Source organism: Panulirus ornatus, chromosome 63 (genome assembly GCF_036320965.1).
Source record: "Panulirus ornatus isolate Po-2019 chromosome 63, ASM3632096v1, whole genome shotgun sequence".
NCBI classification, from domain to species: domain Eukaryota; kingdom Metazoa; phylum Arthropoda; class Malacostraca; order Decapoda; family Palinuridae; genus Panulirus; species Panulirus ornatus.
In genome coordinates this window covers 24,415,457-24,443,441 of record NC_092286.1, presented here as the reverse complement: position 1 = coordinate 24,443,441, position 27,985 = coordinate 24,415,457, and the positions used below count along the sequence as shown (strand labels likewise).

The 27,985-nt window shown below is 45.5% G+C and overlaps 1 protein-coding gene across 5 annotated transcripts; it reads left to right on the top strand.

Moving 5' to 3' along the window:
* On the top strand, positions 1–27,755 carry LOC139746000 (uncharacterized). Of its 5 annotated transcripts, XM_071656788.1 has the most exons (5): positions 4–225; positions 16,710–17,729; positions 21,450–21,577; positions 25,250–25,398; positions 25,609–27,755. In XM_071656788.1, exons 2-5 carry the CDS (start codon positions 17,680–17,682, stop codon positions 25,834–25,836), a joined length of 555 nt encoding a protein of 184 aa, XP_071512889.1. In that variant the 5' UTR covers positions 4–225; positions 16,710–17,679; the 3' UTR covers positions 25,837–27,755. The 5 variants fall into 5 exon arrangements, with proteins under 5 accessions (XP_071512888.1, XP_071512889.1, XP_071512884.1 ...); XM_071656787.1 differs by having other exon boundaries at positions 1–225; positions 25,250–27,755; XM_071656783.1 differs by lacking the exon at positions 4–225 and adding an exon at positions 7,525–7,671 and having other exon boundaries at positions 25,250–27,755.
* The last annotated feature ends 230 nt before the right edge of the window (positions 27,756–27,985 follow it).

Genomic DNA, 27,985 nt, shown 5'->3' with positions numbered 1-27,985 from the left:
TCTTGTAGCCAGTGGAGAATAGATAGTCTGTCACGTCTCGGCATTGTGTGTGGCACAGGAAAGAGTGGATAGCGTTACAAAGAACTCCTTCACCACAGCATGGAATTGTGATTTTCTTATCGGTCAGCTGGACACCTTCAAGTATTTAGTGTATTGGGGAAGTAATTACACATCTGCTGCAAATGACTCCAGTACAGTATGGACTTGAGTCTGTAGGATGGATCGGTGAGTGTTATGTGTACTAATTATCAATGTGATAGAAATTAGCAGAAATAGACGTGAAAACATAATGATCTTACAGCAGAACTAGAAAATGTAACAGGGTCTAATTGCTCGTCAATGGAGATGTGGTATGCCACATTATTGTGGTACATGAAATTAATATTGTGTAATTTCACCCAAACCAGTATTGTGTGAGGGGCTTATAATGTGTGACACTGATAACTTAAGATTGACAAGCTTAATACAGTGTAACAAATATGTACAAAATTGGTTATTTATTTTGGATTTAGGCCTGTTAGAGTCGGTAATTAGGTCAGCATCATTTAGGTAATGGCTAGTCGAAAAAAAAAAGAAATTGCTTCAGATGTTCAACGTAGATTCTAAGACCATTCACATACTCCCTATATGTAGGGCACTTGTCAGAAATGAAATTAGGTCAACAGCCTTTAAACATACCAACTACCAAGGTCAGAAAAGCCAACCACATCAAGTTTTCAACAAGAATCGAAAATTTCAGAACAATTTCATCCATTGTTCAACGTAATTGTACGATCACACAGCAATGTTGCATATATGGTCTTTGTCAAAGTTATGGCGTTGGATAAAGATAAAATGGTCAGTCTAACTACACGAACTCATCGTTAAGGAATTGGAATTTAGGACTAACATTAAGCATTTGAACATAGTTATCTGGCTCAGACTGACACTATATTTCGTGGACGAAAAACTTCCCGTATAATTGATAAATTACTCTTATCAGGTTCGATAAATGAACTAAAAATGGTGTCTTGTGACTCATTCTCTTGGCATTTGTTATCTTGGTTTATTACCCCAGTTTTCACGGTTTTAATCTTCAGTTATTCTATCCCTTTTCACTTAAGTTATTCTGTAGACGCTGCAGGTCTTATTAAGCGTTTCAAAAATATATTAGTAGAGCAAATGGCCTTTTATACATTAGGGACCGTGGATTCAAATGACATATACGTAACTACCTGGCCCACTTGAACAAGGAAGGTGTCAGGATCAAACGAGCGATGGCTTCGTTTGCACACAACCATTCGTTAATTGTTAGTTAACGATTCGTTAGTTGTTAGTTAACGATTCGTTAGTTGTTAGTTAACGAACACAGGATCTTGTCATCAGGGAGAATTATATCTATAGACTAACGGGTATTAGTTACTTAAAGACACCTGTTATGGCCGTTGTATTCGATAAAAGATACAATAGACGAATTTATTGACAGTTTCTGTGACATTCACACTCATAGTGTCTGCAATTTTGCTCGTTAACATTCTAGTTCACACAAGAAATTATGTGTATTGTTATTTGAAAACGATGTCCAAAGGCTGTATACATGTCAACTATGTTTCTTTTCCAGTGACCATTAGGAAGACGCTAGATTGTCGTGTTACACAATTTTTTTTTCAGGGAAAATATAATGTTTGGTGTATAGTCAGTATATGCTTTATGTTCATGTCTAAATCTACATATGATTTTGGAATTATAAGCAATATACATATATATATATATATATATATATATATATATATATATATATATATATATATATACATATATAATTTCGTAGGTTCATAAAGGTGTACTATGGTTTACTAACGCAATGAACTAATTAAAAACACAATTTTGGATAATGGAAATGATGGACGTAAATCCACATATTGCTGCACTGTAGCAAGGCAATCTAGAATGACATATGTATTTTGGTTGTTTCTAAAGAGTCAGGAGTCTGTTTGGTTAACGTTGCTTGTATATAGGTTCGAATCCTGGTCACCGTTGTCCGTCCACAGTCAACAAGCTATTCATCTTTCCTTCTCAGTGTAGTGAAACCCTGGCTTAGGACACACACACACACACACACACACACACACACACACACACACACATATATATATATATATATATATATATATATATATATATATATATATATATATATATATATATATATATATTACTTAATCGCTGACTCCCGCGTCAGCGAGGTAGCGCAAGGATACAATAGAGGAATGGCCCAATCCAGACACATGTACATACAGAAACGGCCATACACGCACATGTACATACATATACATTACAACGTATACATACATATACATCCACAGATATATACATATATACACATGTACATATCCATACTTGGTGCCTTCATCCATTCTCATGGACACTCCGCCACTCATAAAATAGCATCCTCCCCCTCCAGCGAGATAGCGCTAGGAAAAGACAACAAAGACCACATTCGTTCACACTCAGTCTCTAGCTGTCATGTATAATGCACCGAAACCACAGCTCCCTTCCCACATCCAGGTCCCACAGACCTTTCCATGGTTTACACCAGACGCTTCACATGGCATAGTTCAATCCACTGACAGCTCGTCGACCCCGGTATACCACATCGTTCCAATTCACTCTATTCCTTGCACACCTTTCACCCTCCTGTATGTTCATGCCCCGATTACTCAAAATCTTTTTCACTCCATCCTTCCACCTCCAATTTGGTCTCCCGCTTTTTCCCTCCACATCTGACACATATATCCCCTTTGTCAATTTTTCCTCATACATTCTCTGCATTTGTCTAAACCATTTCAATACACCTTCTTCTGCTCTCTCAACCACACTCTTTTTATTACCACACATCTCTCTTACCCTTTCATTACTTACTCGATCAAACCACCTCACACCACAAATTGTCCTCAAACATATCATTTCCAGCACATCCACCCTCCTCCGCACACCTTTATCTATAGCCCACGCCTCGCAACCATATAACATTGTTGGAACCACTATTCCTTCAAACATACCCATTTTTGCTTTCCGAGATAATGTTCTCGACTTCCACACATTCTTCAAGGCTCCCAGGATTTTCGCCCCCTTCCCCACCCTATGATCCACTTCCGCCTCCATGGTTCCATCCGCTGCCAGATCCACTCCCAGATATCTAAAACACTTTACTTCCTCCAGTTTTCATTCAAAATTACCTCCCAATTAACTTGTCCCTCAACCCTTATTCACATTTACTCTCAACATTCTTCTTTCACACACTTTACCAAACTCAGTCACCAACTTATGCAGTTTCTCACCTAAATCAGCCACCAGCGCTCTATCATCAGCGAACAACAACTGACTCACTTCCCAGGCCCTCTTATCTACAACAGACTGCATACTTAACCCTCTCTCCAAAACTCTTGCATTCACCTCCCTAACAACCCCATCTATAAACAAATTAAACAACCATGGAGACATCACACACCCCTGCCGCTAACCGACATTCACTGGGAACCAATCACTTTCCTCTCTTCCTACACGTACACATGCCTTACATCCTCGATAAAAACTTTTCACTGCTTCTAACAACTTGCCTCCCACACCATATATTCTTAATACCTTCCACAGAGCATCTCTATCAACTGTATCATATGCCTTCTCTAGATCCATAAATGCTACATACAAATCCATTTGCTTTTCTAAGTATTTCTCACATACATTCTTCAAAGCAAACACCTGATCCACACATCCTCTACCACTTCTGAAACCACACTGCTCTTCCCCAATCTGATGCTCTGTACATGCCTTCACCCTCTCAATCAATATCCTCCCATATAATTTACCAGGAATACTCAACAAACTTATACCTCTGTAATTTGAGCACTCACTCTTATCCCCTTTGCCTTTATACAATGGCACTATGCACGCATTCCGCCAATCCTCAGGCACCTCACCATGAGTCATACATACATTAAATAACCTTACCAACCAGTCAACAATACAGTCACCCCCTTCTTAATAAATTCCACTACAATACCATCTAAACTCGCCGCTTGGGGATAGGGGAGAAACAGTACTTCCCACGTATTCCATGCGTGTCGTAGAAGGCGACTAAAAGGATTAGGGGCGGGGGTCTGGAAATCCTCCCCTTAAGTTTTTACTTATCCAAAAGAAAGAACAGAGAAGGAGGCCAAGTGAGGCTATTCCCTCTTATGCTCAGTCCTCTGTTCTTAATGCTGTCTCACTAACATGGGAAATGGCTGATATGTATGAAGAAAATAAATGAATAACGGTTGATTGGGTACAAACAGACATTCGGCTCAAAATACAGAGTTGAGGTATTACAGATATTACAGAACTGGGCGATCATGAAAGTTACTAGTTATCTAATCACACAAGAGCTTAAGATCAAGGTAGGGCTTGTTATTATCAGACTTTGGAAAAGCACAAGGGTTATGTACACCAGGGTGGCACATATAATACAGGAATGTTTACAGATTAAATAGCATGGCTTATACATTTGATTGAACATTAAGTGATGAATACGGTACTGCAGCAGTCGACATACCACATACCCTCACAGAGATGAGCTGTTTACTTGAGTAGCGATGCATTTCTTCATGCAATGTCTATGACGTTCACAATGGTAGGTATAGACTGTTCATGTCTGTATGGTCTTTGATGACGAACAATGGTCCGTGGTGAGGGTGTCGGGATGGAGGAGGTCTGTGCGAGGTGCTGGTGTTGATCGGAGAAGGTGGACAGGTTCAGCAAGATGAAGACCTCTTGGTAGCTGGTGTAAGAAGGACCCAGGATGATTCCGTATGCCCTTTTTCTGTACTATTTCCAGCTGGTTCCTCTGTACAGCTGTTAGTGGGAAGGACCAGGCTTGGGGAGGCGTAGGTGAGCTTAGATAGAGTGAATATGGCACAGGCATTCCTGAGCTCAACTGGTGAGACGTACGATCATTTCACTCGGCGAAGAAAGAACAGAACGGTACGAGGAAGATTAAGCTGACATGGATTCCAGCTTAAGCTGTCGTCTGTAGTGACGTTTGAAGTGCCTGACTACACGGAGAACGTCAGGAATGTTGTCTGCGTCAGGAATGTTGTCTGCGTCAGGAATGTTGTCTGCGTCCAGGAATGTTGTCTGCGTCAGGAATGTTGTCTGCGTCCAGGAGTGTTGTCTGCGTCAGGAATGTTGTCTGCGTCCAGGAATGTTGTCTGCGTCAGGAATGTTGTCTGCGTCCAGGAATGTTGTCTGCGTCAGGAATGTTGTCTGCGTCCAGGAATGTTGTCTGCGTCCAGGAATGTTGTCTGCGTCAGGAATGTTGTCTGCGTCCAGGAATGTTGTCTGCGTCAGGAATGTTGTCTGCGTCAGGAACGTTGTCTGCGTCAGGAATGTTGTCTGCGTCCAGGTTGTGGCGCATCAACACAGTCTTGGTAGAGTTGATGGTGGCTTTGTTGGCTGTAGTCCACTTCTGAAAGGTTGTTGATAAAGTGCTGAAGAAGGGCACTGAAGTCGGTTCCTGAGATCGAACGTAGATTCATCCACGTACTTATTGTGGTGGTTTTGTGTCCCTCAAACCTTTATTGATAACGATGAGGAGGCAGAGCGGCCCCGTCTTCGTGCCCTGTGGTACACCACACGTTAGGGGTAGAGAGGTCGATATGGCTCTCCTAAAGTGGGTAGAGAGGTCGATATGGCTCTCCCTAAAGTGGGTAGAGAGGTCGATATGGCTCTCCCTAAAGTGGGTAGAGGGGTCGATATGGCTCCCCTAAAGTGGGTAGAGAGGTCGATATGGCTCTCCCTAAAGTGGGTAGAGAGGTCGATATGGCTCTCCCTAAAGTGGGTAGAGGGGTCGATATGGCTCCCCTAAAGTGGGTAGAGGGGTCGATATGGCTCCCCTAAAGTGGGTAGAGGGGTCGATATGGCTCTCCCTAAAGTGGGTAGAGGGGTCGATATGGCTCTCCCTAAAGTGGGTAGAGGGGTCGATATGGCTCTCCCTAAAGTGGGTAGAGGGGTCGATATGGCTCCCCTAAAGTGGGTAGAGGGGTCGATATGGCTCCCCTAAAGTGGGTAGAGAGGTCGATATGGCTCTCCCTAAAGTGGGTAGAGAGGTCGATATGGCTCTCCCTAAAGTGGGTAGAGGGGTCGATATGGCTCTCCTAAAGTGGGTAGAGGGGTCGATATGGCTCTCCTAAAGTGGGTAGAGAGGTCGATATGGCTCTCCCTAAAGTGGACAGTTTGGTGTCGCCCGGTGACGAAGTCCGCCAGCCACGAGATGAGACATTCCTTCGTAGTCTTTCTAATGGTGTTATGGCTGACCCAGTCAACTAAACTTGGTGAAGACTGTGAAGGCGAGTGTCTCCGAGGTCTTGCGCTTCTCAAAGTTGCTGTAAATGAAGCCTTGGAAGTCGACAAGACTAGTGAGTGGTGGATGAATACCTAATCTCATGTTTCCAAATTGCTGAGGGTCTGTTTGAATGAGCGCATCAGGTGGTGAGCTGCTGTGAGACTCATGGTTGGTGGACCTGGGGAGTGGAGTGACGTAGGCTGTCTTCCAAGCTGTGGGTTATTTATCTTCCTATGGTCAGAAGACAGTCAGTGTTCACACTAAACATCAGGACATCCCGACCTTATGGACCTTCCTGGTGTATCCAAGGGGTCGAGTCCACATGAGTTCGAATCCTGGTCGTGGCAGCCACTACACACAGTTAACCCAACTGTTCATCCTTCCGAAGGGGATGATCGGTGAAATGGGTACCTGGCTTAGGCTAAAGTATATATATATATATATATATATATATATATATATATATATATATATATATATATATATATAACATTCAAACCTCCAACAGCCAGGATCGAACCCGGGACCCCTGTGTAAGAGGCAGGCATGCTAACCGTTAGGCTACAGTCCCATAGCCTAGTTGTTAGCATGCCTGCCTCTTACACAGGGGTCCCGGGTTCGATCCTGGCTGTTGGAGGTTTGTATGTTCTATGAAGGTGCGCCTTCATATGCACTTTATTCGTGTATATATATATATATATATATATATATATATATATATATATATAAATACGTTGTTGTTTTAATGGCACACTCAAAGGCAAGGTATATTATTATGATTACATTTCATCTCAGTCTTGATTTACAGCAGACAAATAAGCGAGTTGGTAAACAATGTTTACAAATTGACTGACGCTGCTCGGGGTAGCACTGTTTTGAAACGCTGATGACGTCTGACTCCGCATTGTTGTGATGGCTGTGACTTGGATCGATTTGTGTTCAATATGTGTATATTATCATCTATGAAAAGTCATTTTCCTACTTACACAATTTAGTGAGTCATTCTTGTGGCATAAATACAAGGGAGATTAGTATGTATATAGTGCAAAACGAATGTTAAACAAAGGAAAAGGGTATGCAAGTCATTTCAATAGATTGAAACAACGCTTTGCGAGACAGTGAAGCTCCGGTTGTGCTTCGAGACGGCTGACGAGCGGGTTCGTTTAGAAAACGGAACTGAAGATAATTATGTTTGTGGACTTTGTGGTACTTGCGTCCAGTCGCTGGGTTGTATCGGTGAGTGACGGGGGACGGACAGGAGTTCCGGAAAGTGTCGGAGTGAAGTCTCCAGGGAACTCGAGAAAGAAGAGGTAAGATCTACTGGTGGTCACTTCAGACACTCACGGTCGAACACGTCACTGTCACAAGCTGAAGATGTGTGCTGGTCCCGTACGAGGGTGTCGTATGTGACGTGTTCACGGCTTCCACGGGAGCGAGCGCTGAGGTCTGGGTCCTGGTTGTGGCCGTTGGTCAACCCAGCTGTTCATTCACTTCCAGGGAGGGTTGGTCAGTAAATACGTGTCTGGCTTAATCTATGGTGTGTGTGTGTATATATATATATATATATATATATATATATATATATATATATATATATATATATTTATATATCCCTGGGGATAGGGTAGAAACAATACTTCTCACGCGTTCCTCATATGTCGTAAGAGGCGACTAAAAGGGACAGGAGCGGGGGCTGAAAACCCTCCCCTCCTTGTATTTTAACTTTCTAAAAAGGGAAACAGAAGGAGGAGTCACGCGGGGAGTGCTCATCCTCCTCGAAGGCTCAGATTGGGGTGTCTAAATGTGTGTGGATGTAACCACGATGAGAAAAAAGGAGAGATAGGTAGTATGTTTGAGGAAAGTAGCCTGGGTGTTTTGGCTCTGAGTGAAACGAAGCTCAAGGGTAAAGGGGAAGAGTGGTTTGGGAATGGCTTGGGAGTAAAGTCAGGGGTTTGTGAGAGGACAAGAGCAAGGGAAGGAGTAGCACTATTCCTGAAACAGGAGTGGTGATAGTGTAAGAAAGTAAACCCTAGATTGATATGGGTGAAACTGAAAGTGGATGGAGAGAGATGGGTGATTATTGGTGCATATGCACCTGGGCATGAGAAGGAAGATCATGAGAGGCAAGTGTTTTGGGAGCAGCTGAATCAGTGTGTTAGTAGTTTTGATGCACGAGACCGGGTTATAGCGATGGGCGATTTGAATGCAAAGGTGAGTAATGTGGCAGTTGAGGGAATGATTGGTGTACATGGGGTGATCAGTGTTGTAAATGGAAATGATGAAGAGCTTGCAGATTTATGTGCTGAAAAAGGACTGGTGATTAGGAATACCTGGTTTAAAAAGAGAGATAAACATAAGTATACGTATGTAAGTAGGAAAGATGGCCAGAGAGCGTTATTGGATTAGTGTTAATTGATAGGCGCGCGAAAGAGAGACTTTTGGATGTTAATGTGCTGATAGGTGCAACTGGAGGGACGTCTGATTATTATCTTGTGGAGGCGAAGGTGAAGATTTGTAGAGGTTTTCAGAAAAGAAGAGAAAATGTTGGGATGAAGAGAGTGGTGAGAGTAAGTGAGCTTGGGAAGGAGACTTGTGTGAGGAAGTACCAGGAGAGACTGAGTACAGAATGGAAAAAGGTGAGAACAAAGGAGGTAAGGGGAGTGGGGGAGGAATGGGATGTATTTAGGGAAGCAATGATGGCTTGAGCAAAAGATGCTTGTGGCATGAGAAGCATGGGAAGAGGGCAGATTAGAAAGGGTAGTGAGTGGTGGGATGAAGAAGTAAGATTATTAGTGAAAGAGAAGAGAGAGGGATTTGGACGATTTTTGCAGGGAAATAATGCAAATGAGTGGGAGATGTATAAAATAAAGAGGCAGGAGGTCTTGAAAGGTGCAAGAGGTGAAAAAGAGGGCAAACGAGAATTGGGGTGAGAGAGTATCATTAAATTTTAGGGAGAATAAAACGATGTTTTGGAAGGAGGTATATAAAGTGCATAAGACAAGGGAACAAATGGGAACTTCAGTGAAGGGGGCTAGTGGGGAGGTGATAACAAGTAGTGGTGATTTGAGAAGGAGATGGAGTGAGTATTTTGGAGGTTTGTTGAATGTGTTTGATGATAGAGTGGCAGATATAGAGTGTTTTGGTCGAGGTGGTGTGCAAAGTGAGAGGGTTAGGGAGAATGATTTGGTAAACAGAGAAGAGGTAGTAAAAGCTTTGCGGAAGATGAAAGCCGGCAAGGCAGCGGGTTTGGATGGTATTGCTGTGGAATTTATTAAAAAAGGGGGTGACTGTGTTGTTGACTGGTTGGTAAGGTTATTTAATGTATGTATGACTCATGGTGAGGTGCCTGAGGATTGGCGGAATACTTGCATAGTGCCATTGTACTAAGGCAAAGGGGATAAAAGTGAGTGCTCAAATTACAGGTACAGTAGGGTTGAAGGTCAAGTCAATTGGGAGGTGAGTTTGAATGGAGAAAAACTGGAGGAAGTGAAGTGTTTTAGATATCTGGGAGTGGATCTGGCAGCGGATGGAAGCGGAAGTGGATCATAGGGTGGGGGAGGGGGCGAAAATTCTGGGGGCCTTGTAGAATGTGTGGAAGTCGAGAACATTATCTCGGAAAGCAAAAATGGGTATGTTTGAAGGAATAGTGGTTCCAACAATGTTGTATGGTTGCGAGGCGTGGGCTATGGATAGAGTTGTGCGCAGGAGGATGGATGTGCTGGAAATGAGATGTTTGAGGACAATGTGTGGTGTGAGGTGGTTTGATCGAGTGAGTAACGTGAGGGTAAGAGAGATGTGTGGAAATAAAAAGAGCGTGGTTGAGAGAGCAGAAGAGGGTGTTTTGAAGTGGTTTGGGCACATGGAGAGGATGAGTGAGGAAAGATTGACCAAGAGGATATATGTGTCGGAGGTGGAGGGAACGAGGAGAAGAGGGAGACCAAATTGGAGGTGGAAAGATGGAGTGAAAAAGATTTTGTGTGATCGGGGCCTGAACATGCAGGAGGGTGAAAGGAGGGCAAGGAATAGAGTGAATTGGAGCGATGTGGTATACCGGGGTTGACGTGCTGTCAGTGGATTGAATCAAGGCATGTGAGGCGTCTGGGGTGAACCATGGAAAGCTGTGTAGGTATGTATATTTGCGTGTGTGGACGTATGTATATACATGTGTATGGGTGGGGGGGGTTGGGCCATTTCTTTCGTCTGTTTCCTTGCGCTACCTCGCAAACGCGGGAGACAGCGACAAAGTATAATAAAAAAAAATAAAATAAAGTTTGTTGAGTGTTCCTGGGAAATAGTATGGGAGGGTATTGATTGAGAGGATGAAGGCATGTGCAGAGCATCAGATTGGGGAAGAGCAGCGTGGTTTCAGAAGTGGTAGAGGATGTGTGGATCAGGTGTTTGCTTTGAAAAATGTATGTGAGAAATACTTAGAAAAGCTAATGGATTTTTATGTAGCATCTATGGATCTGGAGAAGGCATATGATAGAGTTGACAGAGATGCTCTGTGGAAGGTATTAAGAATATATGGTGTGGGAGGCAAGTTTTTAGAAGCAGTGAAAAGTTTTTATCGAGGATGTAAGGCATGTGTACGTGTAGGAAGAGAGGAAAGTGATTGGTTCTCAGTGAATGTAGGTTTGCGGCAGGGGTGTGTGATGTCTCCATGGTTGTTTAATTTGTTTATGGATGGGGTTGTTAGGGAGGTGAATGCAAGAGTTTTGGAAAGAGGGGCAAGTATGCAGTCTGTTGTGGATGAGAGAGTTTGGGAAGTGTCAGTTGTTGTTCGCTGATGATACAGCGCTGGTGGCTGATTCATGTGAGAAACTGCAGAAGCTGGTGACTGAGTTTGGTAAAGTGTGTGAAAGAAGAAAGCTGAGAGTAAATGTGAATGAGAGTAGGGTTATTAGGTACAATAGGGTTGAGGGATAAGTCAATTAGGAGGTAAGTTTGAATGGAGAAAAACTGTAGGAAGTGAAGTGTTTTAGATATCTGGGAGTGGATCTGGCAGCGGATGGAACCATGGAAGCGGAAGTGAATCATTTGGTGGGGGACGGGGTGAAAGTTCTGGGAGCGTTGAAGAATGTGTGGAAGTCGAGAACGTTATCTTGGAAAGCAAAAATGGGTATGTTTGAAGGAATAGTGGTTCCAACAATGTTATATGGTTGCGACGCGTGGGCTATAGATAGAGTTGTGCAGAGGAGGGTGGATGTGCTGGAAATTAGATGTTTGAGGACAATATGTGGTGTGAGATGGTTTGATCGAGTAAGTAATAATAGGGTAAGTGAGATATGTGGTAAGAAAAAGAGTGTGGTTGAGAGAGCAGAAGAGGGTGTTTTGAAATGGTTTGGTCACATGGAGAGAATGAGTGAGGACAGATTGACCAAGAGGATATATGTGTCAGAGGTGGAGGGGACGAGGAGAAGTAGGAGACCAAATTGGAGGTGGAAAGATGGAGTGAAAAAGATTTTGAGTGATTGGGGCCTGAGCATGCAAGAGGGTGAAAGGCGTGCAAGGAATAGAGCGAATTGGAACGATGTGGTATACCGGGGTTGACGTGCTGTCAGTGGATTGAACCAGGGCATGTGAAGCGTCTGGGGTAAACCATGTAAAGTTCTGTGGGGCCTGGATGTGAAAAGGGAGCTGTGGTTTCGGCGCATTATTACATGACCGCTAGAAACTGAGTGTGAACGAATGTGGCCTTTGTTGTCTTTTCCTAGCGCTACCTCGCACACATGAAATAACAACCCCCTCCCCCGTCATGCGCGCGAAGCCATTGTGAAATAGCATCAACGTAAGTACATTTTGTGTCCAGCTCAGAGTGAGAAGCAGTCCAGAGAAACAGTAATTTTAAGTCCTGTGTCTTGGGTGGCATTGAACAGACTTTGTATGTGTTGACAGTAACTGATGTGGGACAGGTGTGGGAGGCGAAAGCTGCTTTGAATTATGATAAGATAAGGCCCCGATATGATACAGATGATATGGTTTGTGCACTCCACGAACTCATTTTGAATTGTTTTTGACGAGCTGTTCAGACGAATACTGTAGAGGAATCCCGGGTTCCTGAATTTCCATGTGTTTTACTACGCCTGATTTTCGGTCATATACAATTTCTCTTTACTCGTCCATCGTACCAGCAGGTCAGCGGTGTTCTATGTGGAGCGGGAAGTTTGGCGTCCACTTGGATAATGATTTTGCGATGTGTTTAGTTTTGCGTGGACAGACGGACCCTTGGGGGGGAAGGCTGGCAGGAGCTACTGATAACTGTTCTAACACACAATGAAGACGTCCTGTAGGAAGGTGTCGAACCCAGCTGACTGAGAGAATCAGTGAGTCATCACAGCAGCGCTGTGGGTGTTGACGCGCCACACAGGAATCTACTTCTCTCACCAGAGAAAGCCGACCCCTTCAGGTCGTGGGACGAGGTGTGAGACCCCAGACTTGTTTACCTTTGACGAAAAAGAAAGAAAGAAAGGTTTCAAGGCTTAAGGTGATGTCGAGGACAACGAACACGAAGTAAGGCTCGTCGGCAACTCCCTGATCCGTGGACAACTGGAGGAAGTCTGTGCCAGGAACCCTTCATGCCACAAGCGTTTTTCTATCCCAAGTGCCAAGGTAGATGATGGTTCACTGTAGACGAGGTTTGTGGTGGCACCAACGATAATACACTCGTTATCTGTCATGTAGATACGAACGATGTACTAAAGGAAAGATCGGAGGAGCTGTTAGAGAAATGTCGTAGGCATATTCGACGCTTCTGAGATAAAACTAAGACTATTATGATATCAGGAGTTCCACCCAGACCGGCGCCAGGAACGCCATCTTTATGAAGACAAGTTAGTCTGAATAATAGATTAGTGAACCTCTGTTTACAGGAAGGAGTTGAGTTCATAAGCTAGTGGCAGCATTTGTACATGTTGTCTAGTGTGATAATGAAAGAAGGGCTACACCTGAGTGAAGTGAGAGGTGTGCGTTTGAATGGTCTCCTTAACTGAGTCTACGCGTGAGTTCTGGTCGAAACACGCAGCCCGTGTTGGAGCAGACCTGACCCCCTCGTCCCCTCTGAAGCACCTCTCCAAATAGGTCTTAATGCCGTCTAGAAAGACTCTTGATGTTAACGCTTGAGGTATACAAGGGAAACTCTCAAGAGTTGGTGGCGACGGCGTTAGGAAGAGATTATGATATGATACCCGACGAATCTTGGTTCGATACCAGCAGTAGAGATTTCCTGGACCAGTGCTCAGTTTCAGGGTTCACTTCTGTTGAATACGGACACGACAGACACAGTAGGAGGTGGTGTCATGCTCTTCGTTAAAGCTCATTCCAATCCCGTGGTATAAACTGTTGTAGACGTTGGGAATGTAGACTTCATGTTTGTAGAAATTAAAGATAAACTACGAAAGAAGATAACAGTGAGACTAGTGTATAATCAACACACACACACACACACACACACACACACACACTAGAGGTAGACAAAAGATTTTATAAGTCAACAGAAATTTCCAATCGACCAGATACTATCATAGTGGGAGATTATAACATGTCGGTATCTTAATTGGGGCGAATGCCTTTCCAGCAGCTTCGGGCGTGGACTCTACCTAAATTTGCTTGATGGTGACTTGATCCAATTAGCCGAGAATCTTACTCGCGAGGAGAATGTATTACTAAGAATGAGGATTTTAATACAAGTGATCACCGACAAATTATTTTTCAAGCCACTTTCAACTGTGCGTGTAATGTTGGTCAACATGAGAAGCGCGAGAAAATACTCGATTTTAAACGTACATATTTTCATGATCACCGCATTGCTCTTGACAGACACACATGGGGTGATGTGGCTTATGAAAATGTCGTGAACGTTGTTTGGAAAAGCTTCAGAAAAACTTTCAGAGCAGTAGAGGGAACATACGTGCCAGTACGTAGTAAACGGTCTCTTTCTAAAACGAAACCAAGGTGGTGGAACGATGAAATAAAACAACGTCTATTGTCTAAGAATGTAGCTCATGGGAAACTCAGGGAATCCAGTAACCCACATGACGGAGTAAGGTATAAGATCTCTGTAAAGTAAGAGAAAGTAAACGTCAATATGAAGTGTACATTGCTGATATTACCAAAAGAAACACTTAGGAATTGTATAGTTATGTTAGAAGTCAGGGAGTCAACACTCTGTCAATAGGCCCACTAGTTATAGAAAACGATGACTTACTTCCAGATAACGAAGCCATGGCAAAAGTATCAAATGACATTTTGGCATCTGTATTTACGATCGAAGACACAACCCATGTCCCCCGGATCCCGTTTCATTGCTAAGAGAGGCGACGAATGAGTTAGTTAACTTCTTGACTGCTGCCCTTTTCAATAAGTCACTTGTTAAGGGGAAAATTCCAGATGAAGTTTGCCAATGTAACACCGATATTCAGTAAGTGTAATAAGTCACTGTCCGGAAATGATCGTCCTATTAGCTTAACGTCTGTAGTTGGAAAACATATGGAGACCATCATTCGAGATGGAATTGTAAACCATACAGAGAACTACCACTTAATAAACGATTCTTATGGTTTTCGACGAAATCGTTTGTGTCAAACAAATCTGCTTGATTTTCTTTATGATATAATCAACATGTATGACGAAAGTGAAGCAGTTTTTGTTATTTAGATTTTCAAAAAGTCTTCGATAAGGTCAAAGGTTATACAAGCAAAAATCAAATCACATGGCATTGACGAAGTTGTACTTCATTGGATAGGAAATTGGTTGACTGGCCGTAAACATAGAATAATGGTCTAGCCTCAGAATGGTTAGACGTGAGAAGTGGAGTGCCACAAGGATCAGTCTTAGGGCCGCATATGTTTCTCATGTATATTAATGATATTGATAATGGGCTGCATTGTGATATATCAAAATTCGCTGATAACACATAACTCACATAGACAAACCGATGAACTGGGCTTATGTGTGGTAAATGAATTTCATTTTCGATAACTGTAATCAAAACGGAAAGGCAAGCTACAGTGTGAATTTGTTCAACTGAAAACGTTAAATGAGGAAAAAAGACTTGGGTTTGATCATCTCTGGTGACCTAAAACCAAGTAAGCATTACACAGAAGCAATGAAAAGTGAACAAAATTCTTGGATTCTTAGATAGGACCTTCGAATGTTTCAGTCTAAGGAAATAATTCTTACACTTTACAGTTCATTGGTTCGTCCACACCTTGACATTGTGTTCCGTTTTGGTCATCCGACCTAAAATAAGACGTAGACAGAATGGGGAGAATACAGTGTCGAACTAAGATGATTCCCGGATTGAAAAACGAATCCAAAGGGATGAGATGAAAACGACTTGAATCTAATTAAGCCTAGTAAAGAGAAGGTTAAGAAGTGGTCTAATACAAGTATTCGAAATGATCAAAGGCCTTTGATCATCTTGATCTATCAAGTTACTTAAAACTTGATTCGTCTGGTTTTACTCGTAGTGATGGATACCGAACGAGGCAAAGTACTTTTTCTTCAACAGGATGGTTATGTTAACAATGATGTACCAATTAGAGTAGTTGAAAGCAGAACTGTGGATACGATGCAGAATAGACTTGATTGATATTTCGCTTCAAGTCCACGACATACATTATTTGCTCCCCTATAGTCACAGTGATATATATATATCTTTCTTTCTTTCAAACTATTCGCCATTTTCCGCATTAGCAAGGTAGCGTTAAGAACAGAGGACTGGGCCTCTGAGGGAATATCCTCACCTGGCCCCCTTCTCTGTTCCTTCTTTTGGAAAATTGAAAAAAAAAACAAGATGGGAGGATTTCCAGCCCCCCGCTCCCTCCCCTTTTAGTCGCCTTCTACGACACGCAGGGAATACGTGGGAAGTATTCTTTCTCCCCTATATATATTCTGAATTACCTGTTGTACTACACAAACAGCATCGAAAGGTCCCAGTGGTCTATACGTGTTTGAATTCCTTTGATTCACACACACACACACACACACACACACTCACACACACACACACACACACACACACACACACACACACACTCTCGGCTCTTCCATTATCACGTCAGGGGCTCGACAGCCACCATGGGGCTTCTACGAATAATGTTGTTATTAAACTGTTATTATTATTAAACTGATTCTTACCAGCCAGTGAGTTACAAGTAACTAGACAGTGATGGGCTAAGATCCAGAGGCCCTGGTCTCACCCTGGTCAGTTTACTGTGTGTGTTCTGTGTGTGTGTGTGCCTGTGTCAACGCTCGTCCCCCTTCGTGTTCCACTCACACTCCACCTCATGACGTGAGGAGGAAAGTAGACTCATATTCTGTCATGTAGTGAGTTTGTGTTTACTTCCAGGTCACAATTCGTGTGAGGGGAAGGAAACCCAGAGAGACGGGTCACAGCCAAGGCCCAAGAAGGCCTTTGCTAAGGGCGCGAGGTCGAGGGATACACAAGTGACCAGGTGGCATCAACACGGTGGATGGCAAGGAGTACAGCCACGGGGTGGGTGGGGGGGGAACACGTGTGATATGATCAGCCCAGCTCTGTGACCTCGAGGAAAGTGACTGGCTGGGAGAAAAGGAAAGTGACCCTGAGGCGGTGGATGGAAAAGCAAGTGACTGAAGGTGAAAAGAAAAGGTGACAGAAAAGAAGTGGCAGAGGAAAGTGACAGAGGAAAGTGGCAGAGGAAAGTGACTGAAAAGAAGTGGCAGAGGAAAGTGACTGAAAAGAAGTGGCAGAGGAAAGTCACTGAAAAAAGTGGCAGAGGAAAGTGAGTGAAAAGTGGCAAAGGAAAGTGACTGAAAAGAAGTGGCAGAGGAAAGTGATTGAAAAGTGGCAGAGGAAAGTGACTGAAAAGTGGCAGAGGAAAGTGACTGAAAAGTGGCAGAGGAAAGTGACTGAAAAGTGGCAGAGGAAAGTGACTGAAAAGTGGCAGAGGAAAGTGACTGGAAAGTGGCAGAGGAAAGTGACTGGAAAGTGGCAGAGGAAAGTGACTGGAAAGTGGCAGAGGAAAGTGACTGGAAAGTGGCAGAGGAAAGTGACTGGAAAGTGGCAGAGGAAAGTGACTGGAAAGTGGCAGACGAAAGTCACTGGAAAGTGGCAGAGGAAAGTCACTGAAAGTGGCAGAGGAAAGTGAGAAAAAAGTGGCAGAGGAAGGTCACTGAAAAGTGGCAGAGGAAAGTGACCGGAAAGTGGCAGAGGAAAGTGACTGAAAGTTTAAAGTGAACCGTAAGTGGATGAAGTCAGTGTTGCAAGTTAAGGAACGAGTCGGTCCTCTTGGTCAAGTCAGTGTTGCAAGTTAAGGAACGAGTCGGTCCTTTAGGCGATGATGTCTTTGGAGATGAGCGACAGTACCGACCTTCTGGGTGGCAGGAGGTAAGGCCAGGGTGTGGGGGCAGGGTGTGGGGGGCAGGGTGTGGGAGCAGGGTGTTGGGGCAGGGTGTGAGGGTAGGGTGTTGGGCCAGGGTGTGGGGGGCAGGGTGTGGGGGCAGGGTGTGAGGGGCAAGGTGTGGGGACAGCAGGTAAGGCCAGGGTGTGGGGGCAGGGTGTGGGGCAGGGTGTGAGGGGCAGGGTGTGGGGGCAGGGTGTGGGGGCAGAGGACTGGAAGGGGCAAGTGATAGAGTAGGGGGAGATGAAGGGGTCGGGATAGGGTGAAAAGGGGGGAAAACACAAGGCGAACAATGGAGATGTTGTGGGATGGGTGTGCGATGGGAGGGAGTGATGGAAGAGGGAGGGAGAGGAAGAGGGAGTGATGGAAGAGGGAGGGACAGGAAGAGGGAGTGATGGAAGAGGGAGGGAGAGGAAGAGGGAGTGATGGAGACGAGAGACCTCCATACAGAAGGTGACGAAGGCTTGTAGGTCACCACAACTCACCACAACTCACCACAACTCATCATAACTCATCATAACTCACCACAACTCACCACAACTCATCATAACTCACCACAACTCACCACAACTCACCACAACTCACCACAACTCACCACAACTCATCATAACTCATCATAACTCACCACAACTCACCACAACTCATCACAACTCACCACAACTCACCACAACTCACCACAACTCACCACAACTCATCATAACTCATCATAACTCACCACAACTCACCACAACTCACCACAACTCACCACAACTCATCACAACTCACCACAACTCACCACAACTTACCACAACTCACCACGAACTCTGAGCGACACCCTCACACATCCAGCAACTGGGACGAAAACAACTTTCCCCTCCACCTCAACCCTCCCCTCCACTTCAACCCTCCCCTCCACCTCAACCCTCCCCTCCACCTCAACCCTCCCCTCCACCTCAACCCTCCCCTCCACCTCAACCCTCCCCTCCACCTCAACCCTACCCTCCACCTCAACCCTCCCCTCCACCTCAACCCTCCCCTCCACCTCAACCCTCCCCTCCACCTCAACCCTCCCCTCCACCTCAACCCTCCCCTCCACCTCAACCCTCCCCTCCACCTCAACCCTCCCCTCCACCTCAACCCTCCCCTCCACCTCAACCCTCCCCTCCACCTCAACCCTCCCCTCCACCTCAACCCTACCCTCCACCTCAACCCTACCCTCCACCTCAACCCTCCCCTCCACCTCAACCCTCCCCTCCACCTCAACCCTCCCCTCCACCTCAACCCTCCCCTCCACCTCAACCCTCCCCTCCACCTCAACCCTCCCCTCCACCTCAACCCTCCCCTCCACCTCAACCCTCCCCTCCACCTCAACCCTCCCCTCCACCTCAACCCTACCCTCCACCTCAAGCCTCCCCTCCACCTCAACCCTCCCCTCCACCTCAAGCCAGTAAGTCCCCCACGTCAACAGTAATGAACCACACAACACACTTCACTTCTCCCTGACGAATGACGAGGACTCTTCACACGTCTTGCACCAGACGAGGACTCTTCACAAGTCTTGCACCAGACGAGGGTCCTTCACACGTCTTACACCAGACGAGGGTCCTTCACACGTCTTGCACCAGACGAGGACTCTTCACACGTCTTGCACCAGATGAGGACTCTTCACACGTCTTGCACCAGACGAGGACTCTTCACACGTCTTGCACCAGACGAGGGTCCTTCACACGTCTTGCACCATTCGCCCCCCCTCCACCCCCCACGAACCAGTGCCAGCCCATCACCACAACATGCCATCTCCTACACAACACACAAACATGACCAAGAGACGTTGCTCAAAAGTCAGCGCCACGTATCTACCCTGAGGCTTGAGCAAGGCCGCCATGAGAGATATACACCAAATCATTCTAACACCATCTTTTTCCCTAGCCTTACTCCCACCAGACCTCAGGAGAGAGTTAAAGCCTTAGCTAATTCACCACAACATGGCCACAACATACAACACTTCATCCCAATGACAAGCCAAGTATTCATCGGCACTTCTTTTTAAACCGTCTTAGATACACAACAAAATCCCTCCAGGTGCGAAACTTGCCACCATAATAGCCGTCGTGACATCCGCCAAGCTCGCTCACTCCCTTATATTCTACTGTCCTGTATCACTGACGTCTACCATATCTAAACTCCTCGTAAGGCTAATTCACAACAGAAGCAACACACACACACACACACACTTCCCACCTGCACGGCCTCAGATTCAAGTACCCTGCTACCTCTTCACGTACAAACCTCACACAACATATTCTCGGTGGCTTCAACCCACCAACCCACCCACCCACCTCTCTCCCGCACACTGCTGGTGGCCACACGCACCAACAAGGCATTGGACACCGTCCCCCTCACATATCCTCACAGACGAAGGCATTGGACACCACCAGCCATAAAATGTCAAAAAGAAAGTGGATCAACTTCACATCCGGTGGTCGCCAAGTTGGTGAGTGTCATTCACAGTAGACCACACTTCCAGAACTCTCAAACTTTGCACCGGAGTCCAAAAAAAAGGGCGAAGCTCTTTCTATATCTCCCTCCAGTACCTACCATCACCACCCCACAATAAATAAACCCACAGGGTGAATGCCGTACCTTACTTACGTCATAGCACCTTAGTACAACGCATTCTATAACAAATATTCAGCAATACATCACGTAAGTCGAACCCTGGCTCTCACAAGACAGAATATCTGGATCTCCGCTAAAATCCATCGCCACGTTCTAACCCAGACAGACGCAGGCGCACTGTGTATCCTCCAGTCACCTTGAATAATTCGTCACTTCCACTCACTGTGACACAAGATATACTAAGTGTCATCTCGTGACATTCATCAGACCAACGTGAAGTCCACGGACAAGTTAACACCCAGAACACATACATGGTCTATGACCGACCCCTCATGGACTATGACACCAACCACTGCCCTTCTCTCACACTGACCCAGCGCAATACGTACATCACCACACATCTTGACCTGTGTTGGTCTCGGCTGGCGGACGTGGCTGACTCTCTGGGAGCTGAAGAATTCCTCCTCCTCCTCCTCCTCCTTGCATAAAAAGGGTCAATGGTGTTCTAGGTTCATAGTTCCAGGTTTCGTAAGGCAGGGAGAATCCAGGGTATATAACCTCAGTAGCTTTTTCATGAGAGGGAAAATGAGGAACGTTCAAGAGAATCATTATTGCTATTCTTAGCGAGCTGAAGAGGTGTGTGCTGAAGTGGTTTGGAAACACGGAGAGGATGAGTGAGGGGAGGTTGACTAAAAGGGTATATGTGACAGAGGTGGAGGGAACAACGAGAAACGGGAGACCAAATTAGAGGTAGAAAGTTGGTGTGAAAAATATTTAGAATTGTCGCGGCCTGGAAATGCAGGAGGGTGAAAGGCGTGCACGGGATAGAATGAATTGGAGCGATGTGGTATACTGGGGTCGACGTGCTGTCATAGGATTGAAGTAGGGCACTTGAAGTGTCTTGGGTAAACCATGGGAAGGTTTGTAGATAGGGAGCTGTGGTTTCGGTGCATTACACATGACAGCTAAAGAATGGAACACGAGCGGCTGTGGCCATTCTTCGTCTGTTCCTGGCGCTACCTCGCCAGGATGGGTGAGGGAGGAGGTCATATTGACATCTCAGTGACCCAAGTTGTCTAGAATAATGAGGTTGTCTCCATTCACCACAGGTCCGGCAGCTTCGTCAACTTCTGGCGTTCGCGGACCCAGATGGAACGCCTCCTGCTGGTCGTCGTCGTCGTCCTCGCCATTACGCTCCTGGGCCTCGTCATCGGCGTCGTCGTCCTGAATAGCGACAGTAAGTGGACCAACCCCGGGAGCTGGGGGGTCTGTCTCTCTGGCTCACCTGGGGTCTGTCTCTCTGGCTCACCTGGGGTCTGTCTGTCTGGCTAACCTGTGGTCTGTCTCTCTGGCTCACCTGGGGGTCTGTGTCTCTCTGGCTCACCTGGGGGTCTGTCTCTCTGGCTCACCTGGGGTCTGTCTCTCTGGCTCACCTGGGGTCTGTCTCTCTGGCTCACCTGGGGTCTGTCTGTCTGGCTCACCTGGGGGTCTGTGTCTCTCTGGCTCACCTGGGGTCTGTGTCTCTCTGGCTCACCTGGGGGTCTGTCTGTCTGGCTCACCTGGGGTCTGTGTCTCTCTGGCTCACCTGGGGTCTGTCTGTCTGGCTCACCTGGGGTCTGTGTCTCTCTGGCTCACCTTGGGTCTGTGTCTCTCTGGCTCACCTGGGGGTCTGTGTCTCTCTGGCTCACCTGGGGTCTGTCTCTCTGGCTCACCTGGGGTCTGTCTCTCTGGCTCACCTGGGGTCTTTCTGTCTGGCTCACCTGGGGTCTGTCTGTCTGGCTCACCTGGGGTCTGTCTCTCTGGCTCACCTGGGGTCTGTCTGTCTGGCTCACCTGGGGTCTGTCTGTCTGGCTCACCTGGGGTCTGTCTGTCTGGCTCACCTGGGGTCTGTCTCTCTGGCTCACCTGGGGTCTGTCTGTCTGGCTCACCTGGGGTCTGTCTGTCTGGCTCACCTGGGGTCTGTGTCACTCTGGCTCACCTGGGGGTCTGTGTCTCTCTGGCTCACCTGGTGTCTGTGTCTCTCTGGCTCACCTGGGGTCTGTCTCTCTGGCTCACCTGGGGTCTGTGTCTCTCTGACTCACCTGGGGTCTGTCTCTCTGGCTCACCTGGGGTCTTTCTGTCTGGCTCACCTGGGGTCTGTCTGTCTGGCTCACCTGGGGTCTGTCTCTCTGGCTCACCTGGGGTCTTTCTGTCTGGCTCACCTGGGGTCTGTCTGTCTGGCTCACCTGGGGTCTGTCTGTCTGGCTCACCTGGGGTCTGTCTGTCTGGCTCACCTGGGGTCTGTCTCTCTGGCTCACCTGGGGTCTGTCTGTCTGGCTCACCTGGGGTCTGTCTTTCTGGCTCACCTGGGGTCTGTCTGTCTGGCTCACCTGGGGGTCTGTGTCTCTCTGGCTCACCTGGGGTCTGTCTTTCTGGCTCACCTGGGGTCTGTCTGTCTGGCTCACCTGGGGTCTGTCTGTCTGGCTCACCTGGGGTCTGTGTCTCTCTGGCTCACCTGGGGTCTGTGTCTCTCTGGCTCACCTGGGGTCTGTGTCTCTCTGGCTCACCTGGGGTCTGCCTGTCTGGCTCACCTGGGGTCTGTCTGTTAGGCTCACCTGGGGGTCTGTGTCTCTCTGGCTCACCTGGGGTCTGTGTCTCTCTGGCTCACCTGGGGCCTGTCTCTCTCTGGCTCACCTGGGGCCTGTCTGTCTGGCTCACCTGGGGTCTGTCTGTCTGGCTCACCTGGGGTCTGTCTCTCTGGCTCACCTGGGGTCTGTCTGTCTGGCTCACCTGGGGTCTGTCTCTCTGGCTCACCTGGGGTCTGTCTGTCTGGCTCACCTGGGGTCTGTCTTTCTGGCTCACCTGGGGTCTGTCTCTCTGGCTCACCTGGGGGTCTGTCTCTCTGGCTCACCTGGGGTCTGTGTCTCTGGCTCACCTGGGGTCTGTCTCTCTGGCTCACCTGGGGTCTGTCTGTCTGGCTCACCTGGGTCTGCCTCTCTCTGGCTCACCTGGGGTCTGTCTCTCTGGCTCACCTGGGGTCTGTCTCTCTGGCTCACCTGATGTCTGTCTGTCTGGCTCACCTGGGGTCTGTGTCTCTCTGTCTCACCTGGGGTCTATCTAGAACTCCTGGTGTCTATCTAGAGCACCTGGTGTCTATCTGGAACACCTGATGTCTATCTAGAAAACCTGGTGTGTATCTAGAACACCTGGTGTCTATCTAGAACACTCTGCATTCGAGTGTCATGTTGATGCTCTGCATTCGAGTTTCATGTTGATGCTCTGCATTCGAGTGTCATGTTGATGCTCTGCATTCGAGTTTCATGTTGATGCTCTGCATTCGAATTTCATGTTGATGCTCTGCATTCGAATTTCATGTTGATGCTCTGCATTCGAGTGTCATGTTGATGCTCTGCATTCGAGTGTCATGTTGATGCTCTGCATTCGAGTGTCATGTTGATGCTCTGCATTCGAGTGTCATGTTGATGCTCTGCATTCGAATTTCATGTTGATGCTCTGCATTCGAATTTCATGTTGATGCTCTGCATTCGAATTTCATGTTGATGCTCTGCATTCGAGTGTCATGTTGATGCTCTGCATTCGAGTGTCATGTTGATGCTCTGCATTCGAGTGTCATGTTAATGTTTTGTGTAGTCCATGGTCGTCTTGGCGTCTTTCATCCACATAACGTTTTCTTTCTCATACTTGAAGAACAGTTTTGATTGTGTACATGAACACTGGGGGTGTTCTTGGGTCTCTACACTCGAAGGATACACAGGCCATCTCAAGAGGTTTACGCGAAGACCATCCATCATACTCTTCCCCTTTTTATCTTCTCTGTGAAGATAAAAAGTAGAACTGTACAGGATGACATACGACTAGAGAAGGAACTGAATACATATTCAAATTTGTTTTCACAGTGGAAGACACGACATCCCCAGTGGGATGGAGTGGAGAGGAGGTCTTCGAAAACACTGTGAGATATCCACAAAATACATTACCATGATGATAAAAAGTCTGGTCCGATGTAAAGCATATGTTATCTTGATGATATTGCAACAATTGTGCTGAAGATGTGAGCAAATATACTAGATAGAAGTCTTCAAATACTGTCTAAGATAACGTAGAGAGAAGCAGAGTGTCAAGGAAATTGGAAAAAAAGAAAAGGGACAAGAGTCGTACCCATCTATAAGAAAGGAGACAGCGAACAGGGCTCAGTGGCTCGTATGGTCTGTAAGGTTGTGGAAAAGTGACTGGCTTTGGTGAATTTACATTAAAACTACATCATTCTTTGTACAGGTCTTGTTAAATAATCTGTTACTGTCTTCTCCAGATAACTCAAATGTTTTTCAAACACCACATTTCCACTCCATCTCACTAGGGAGGACGCTCTAGTGTTTTTCCACTGTGGAGACAATTGTATCTTTCACTCAGGTCTTGGCGTATGCTAACCACCATGTCTCTCTCTCTCTCTCTCTCTCTCTCTCTCTCTCTCTCTCTCTCTCTCTCTCTCTCTCTCTCTGCTCTTACCCTGACCAGCTTATCTTAAAGTGGCAATTCATTCCTGATAAAATTGTGGAAATTCTTTTTTGGATTTTCTTCTGCCCTTTTTTCCATGATATTTTCTACACAGTATTTCTTTTTTTTCTTCTTCTGTTGTTTCTGTGTTGCCATGCCAGGTGTTGGCTGACTGAAGACATGGAAGGAAGTTGAAGTTCCGCTTTTATCTTCATCACGCAACATCTCGAAAGTCCTTTCCTTCCTTCACATCTTTTACCCTGAACCATTTTTCCTTCTGTCTTAACATTGCCCTTGTGTGTGTGTGTGTGTGTGTGTGTGTGTGTGTGTGGGTAGAGAGAGAGAGAGAGAGAGAGAGAGAGAGAGAGAGAGAGAGAGAGAGTCTCTGGCTCACTTTGGTCTCGTATGTCCACAGTTGCCAGGGATGAGTCGCGCATCCACCAGCTGGAGGACGAGCTGGCCAAGTGCGAGGCGCAGTTGACTACCACTTCAGCCCCGACCGACGTAACCAGTGGTGCCACTGCCACCACTGGAGCTACCTACACCACTGCCACCACTGGCGCTACTACCACCACCACCACCACTGGCGCTCCTTCCACCACCACCACTGGCGCTCCTTCCACCACCACCACTGGCGATCCTTCCACCACTACCACCACCACCACTGGCGATCCTTCCACCACTACCACCACCACCACTGGCGATCCTTCCACCACTACCACTACCACCACCACCACTGGCGATCCTTCCACCACTACCACCACCACTGGCGATCCTTCCACCACTACCACCACCACCACTGGCGCTCCTTCCACCACTACCACCACCACCACTGGCGATCCTTCCACCACTACCACCACCACCACCACTGGCGCTCCTTCCACCACTACCACCACCACCACCACTGGCGCTCCTTCCACCACTACCACCACTGGCACTTCGTCCCCCACTGCGGAAGAACTCACTGCCGAATTCACCACTGAAGATACTTCCCCTAGTTAGTCCACAGGACTTAGCGCTATGAATAAAGTGGGTCGATTTGCGTGAGAGTTTCAGTGCTGCAATGTTCTTCGTTCCTGTTCTTCGTTCCTGTTCTTCAGAACGTTCTTCGTTCCTGTTCTTCAGAACGTTCTTCTTCGTTCCTGTTCTTCGTTCCTGTTCTTCGTTCCTGTTCTTCAGAACGTTCTTCTTCGTTCCTGTTCTTCGTTCCTGTTCTTCGTTCCTGTTCTTCAGAACGTTCTTCTTCGTTCCTGTTCTTCGTTCCTGTTCTTCGTTCCTGTTCTTCAGAACGTTCTTCTTCGTTCCTGTTCTTCGTTCCTGTTCTTCAGAACGTTCTTCTTCGTTCCTGTTCTTCGTTCCTGTTCTTCAGAACGTTCTTCTTCGTTCCTGTTCTTCGTTCCTGTTCTTCGTTCCTGTTCTTCGTTCCTGTTCTTCAGAACGTTCTTCTTCGTTCCTGTTCTTCAGAACGTTCTTCTTCGTTCCTGTTCTTCAGAACGTTCGGCAGTGTTCATCAATTTCCATTACGCCATAACAGGTCTTGTGTTCATACTATTTTATCTTTAAGATGAATGGATCTTTTATTCTAAAATGATGAGATCACTTGATGTATGATTAATATACTTGATGTATGATTAATGTACTTGATGTATGATTAATGTACTTGATGTATGATTAATACACTTGATGTATGATTAATGTACTTGATGTATGATTAATGTACTTGATGTATGATTAATGTACTTGATGTATGATTAATGTACTTGATGTATGATTAATGTACTTGATGTATGATTAATGTACTTGATGTATTATTAATATACTTGATGTATGATTAATATACTTGATGTATGATTAATACACTTGATGTATGATTAATGTACTTGATGTATGATTAATGTACTTGATGTATGATTAATGTACTTGATGTATGATTAATATACTTGATGTATGATTAATGTACTTGATGTATGATTAATGTACTTGATGTATGATTAATATACTTGATTTATGATTAATATACTTGATTTATGATTAATATACTTGATTTATGATTAATATGCTCGATGTATGATTAATGTACTTGATGTATGATTAATATGCTTGATGTATGGTTAATATACTTGATGTATGATTAATATGCTTGATGTATAATTGCTTGATGTATTATTAATATGCTTGATGTATAATCTAAATGCTTGATGTATAATCTAAATGCTTGATGTATAATTAATATGCATGATGTATAATCAGTATGTTTGTAATATAACTAGTATGCCTGATGTATAATTAAGATGCGTAAAGTATGATTCATATGCATAAAGTACAGTTAGCACACCTGATGTATACGTGATATAGCTAATGTATAATAGTTGATATTCATCATGTATAATTGATATGCTTCAAGTATAATCAATATGTCTGATATATAGTTTGATATACTCGAAGTATGATTAGTATGACTGATGTATTATTGATATATTTGATGTATGGTTAATGTGACCATCTGTGTTAGTCTCCCCTTCCTCCTTCCCTCTATTTGTTTACATCTTGATCCATTATCTTATCTGCGTTCAGTAAAGTAGCAGTGTACCTGCTTGTACTTGGTTTGTTTATCATTATATTTGCTATATTCCCAGTGGTATACTGTTAGTTGGTCTCCACTGTATAATGTATCATACATGTAGTTAGTGACGTATCTGGTAAACAGGTAAAATAACAACGGTAACTTGAATTATGGCAACTCGTATGATGTGCGCATGCGTCATGGAAAATTACTCCTACCACCATGTCTTGCATGAATTACCTGCAATATTCGCATTTATGAAATAAATGTAATTATCTTTAGCTGAGTTATTTAATCAGTAGAGACACAATGTAAACTTAAGTCTCACTATCATGTTCTTAGTAAAGAGGTAAAATTATTTTCGCAGGTGTTTCTTCCAGGCTTTGAACTGTTTGGTGAGGTCGAGCCACACACACACTCACACTGGCTCTAATGTTAGTGCATACATACTCACATAAACATACATACACACATACATACAAACACAGACACACACACATACACGCACATCGAGACATCACACACACACCCCTGCCGCAAACCTACATACACTGAGAACCAATCACTTGCCTCTCTTCCTACACGTAC

Excerpts from the sequence above, each read along its gene's own strand:
- LOC139746000 (XM_071656787.1), top strand. The coding sequence starts at position 17,680 with ATGATGTCTTTGGAGATGAGCGACAGTACCGACCTTCTGGGTGGCAGG. Across the intron at positions 17,730-21,449 it reads GACCTTCTGGGTGGCAGGAG|GTCCGGCAGCTTCGTCAACT; the intron begins GTAAGGCCAGGG and ends CATTCACCACAG. Across the intron at positions 21,578-25,249 it reads CGTCGTCCTGAATAGCGACA|TTGCCAGGGATGAGTCGCGC; the intron begins GTAAGTGGACCA and ends GTATGTCCACAG.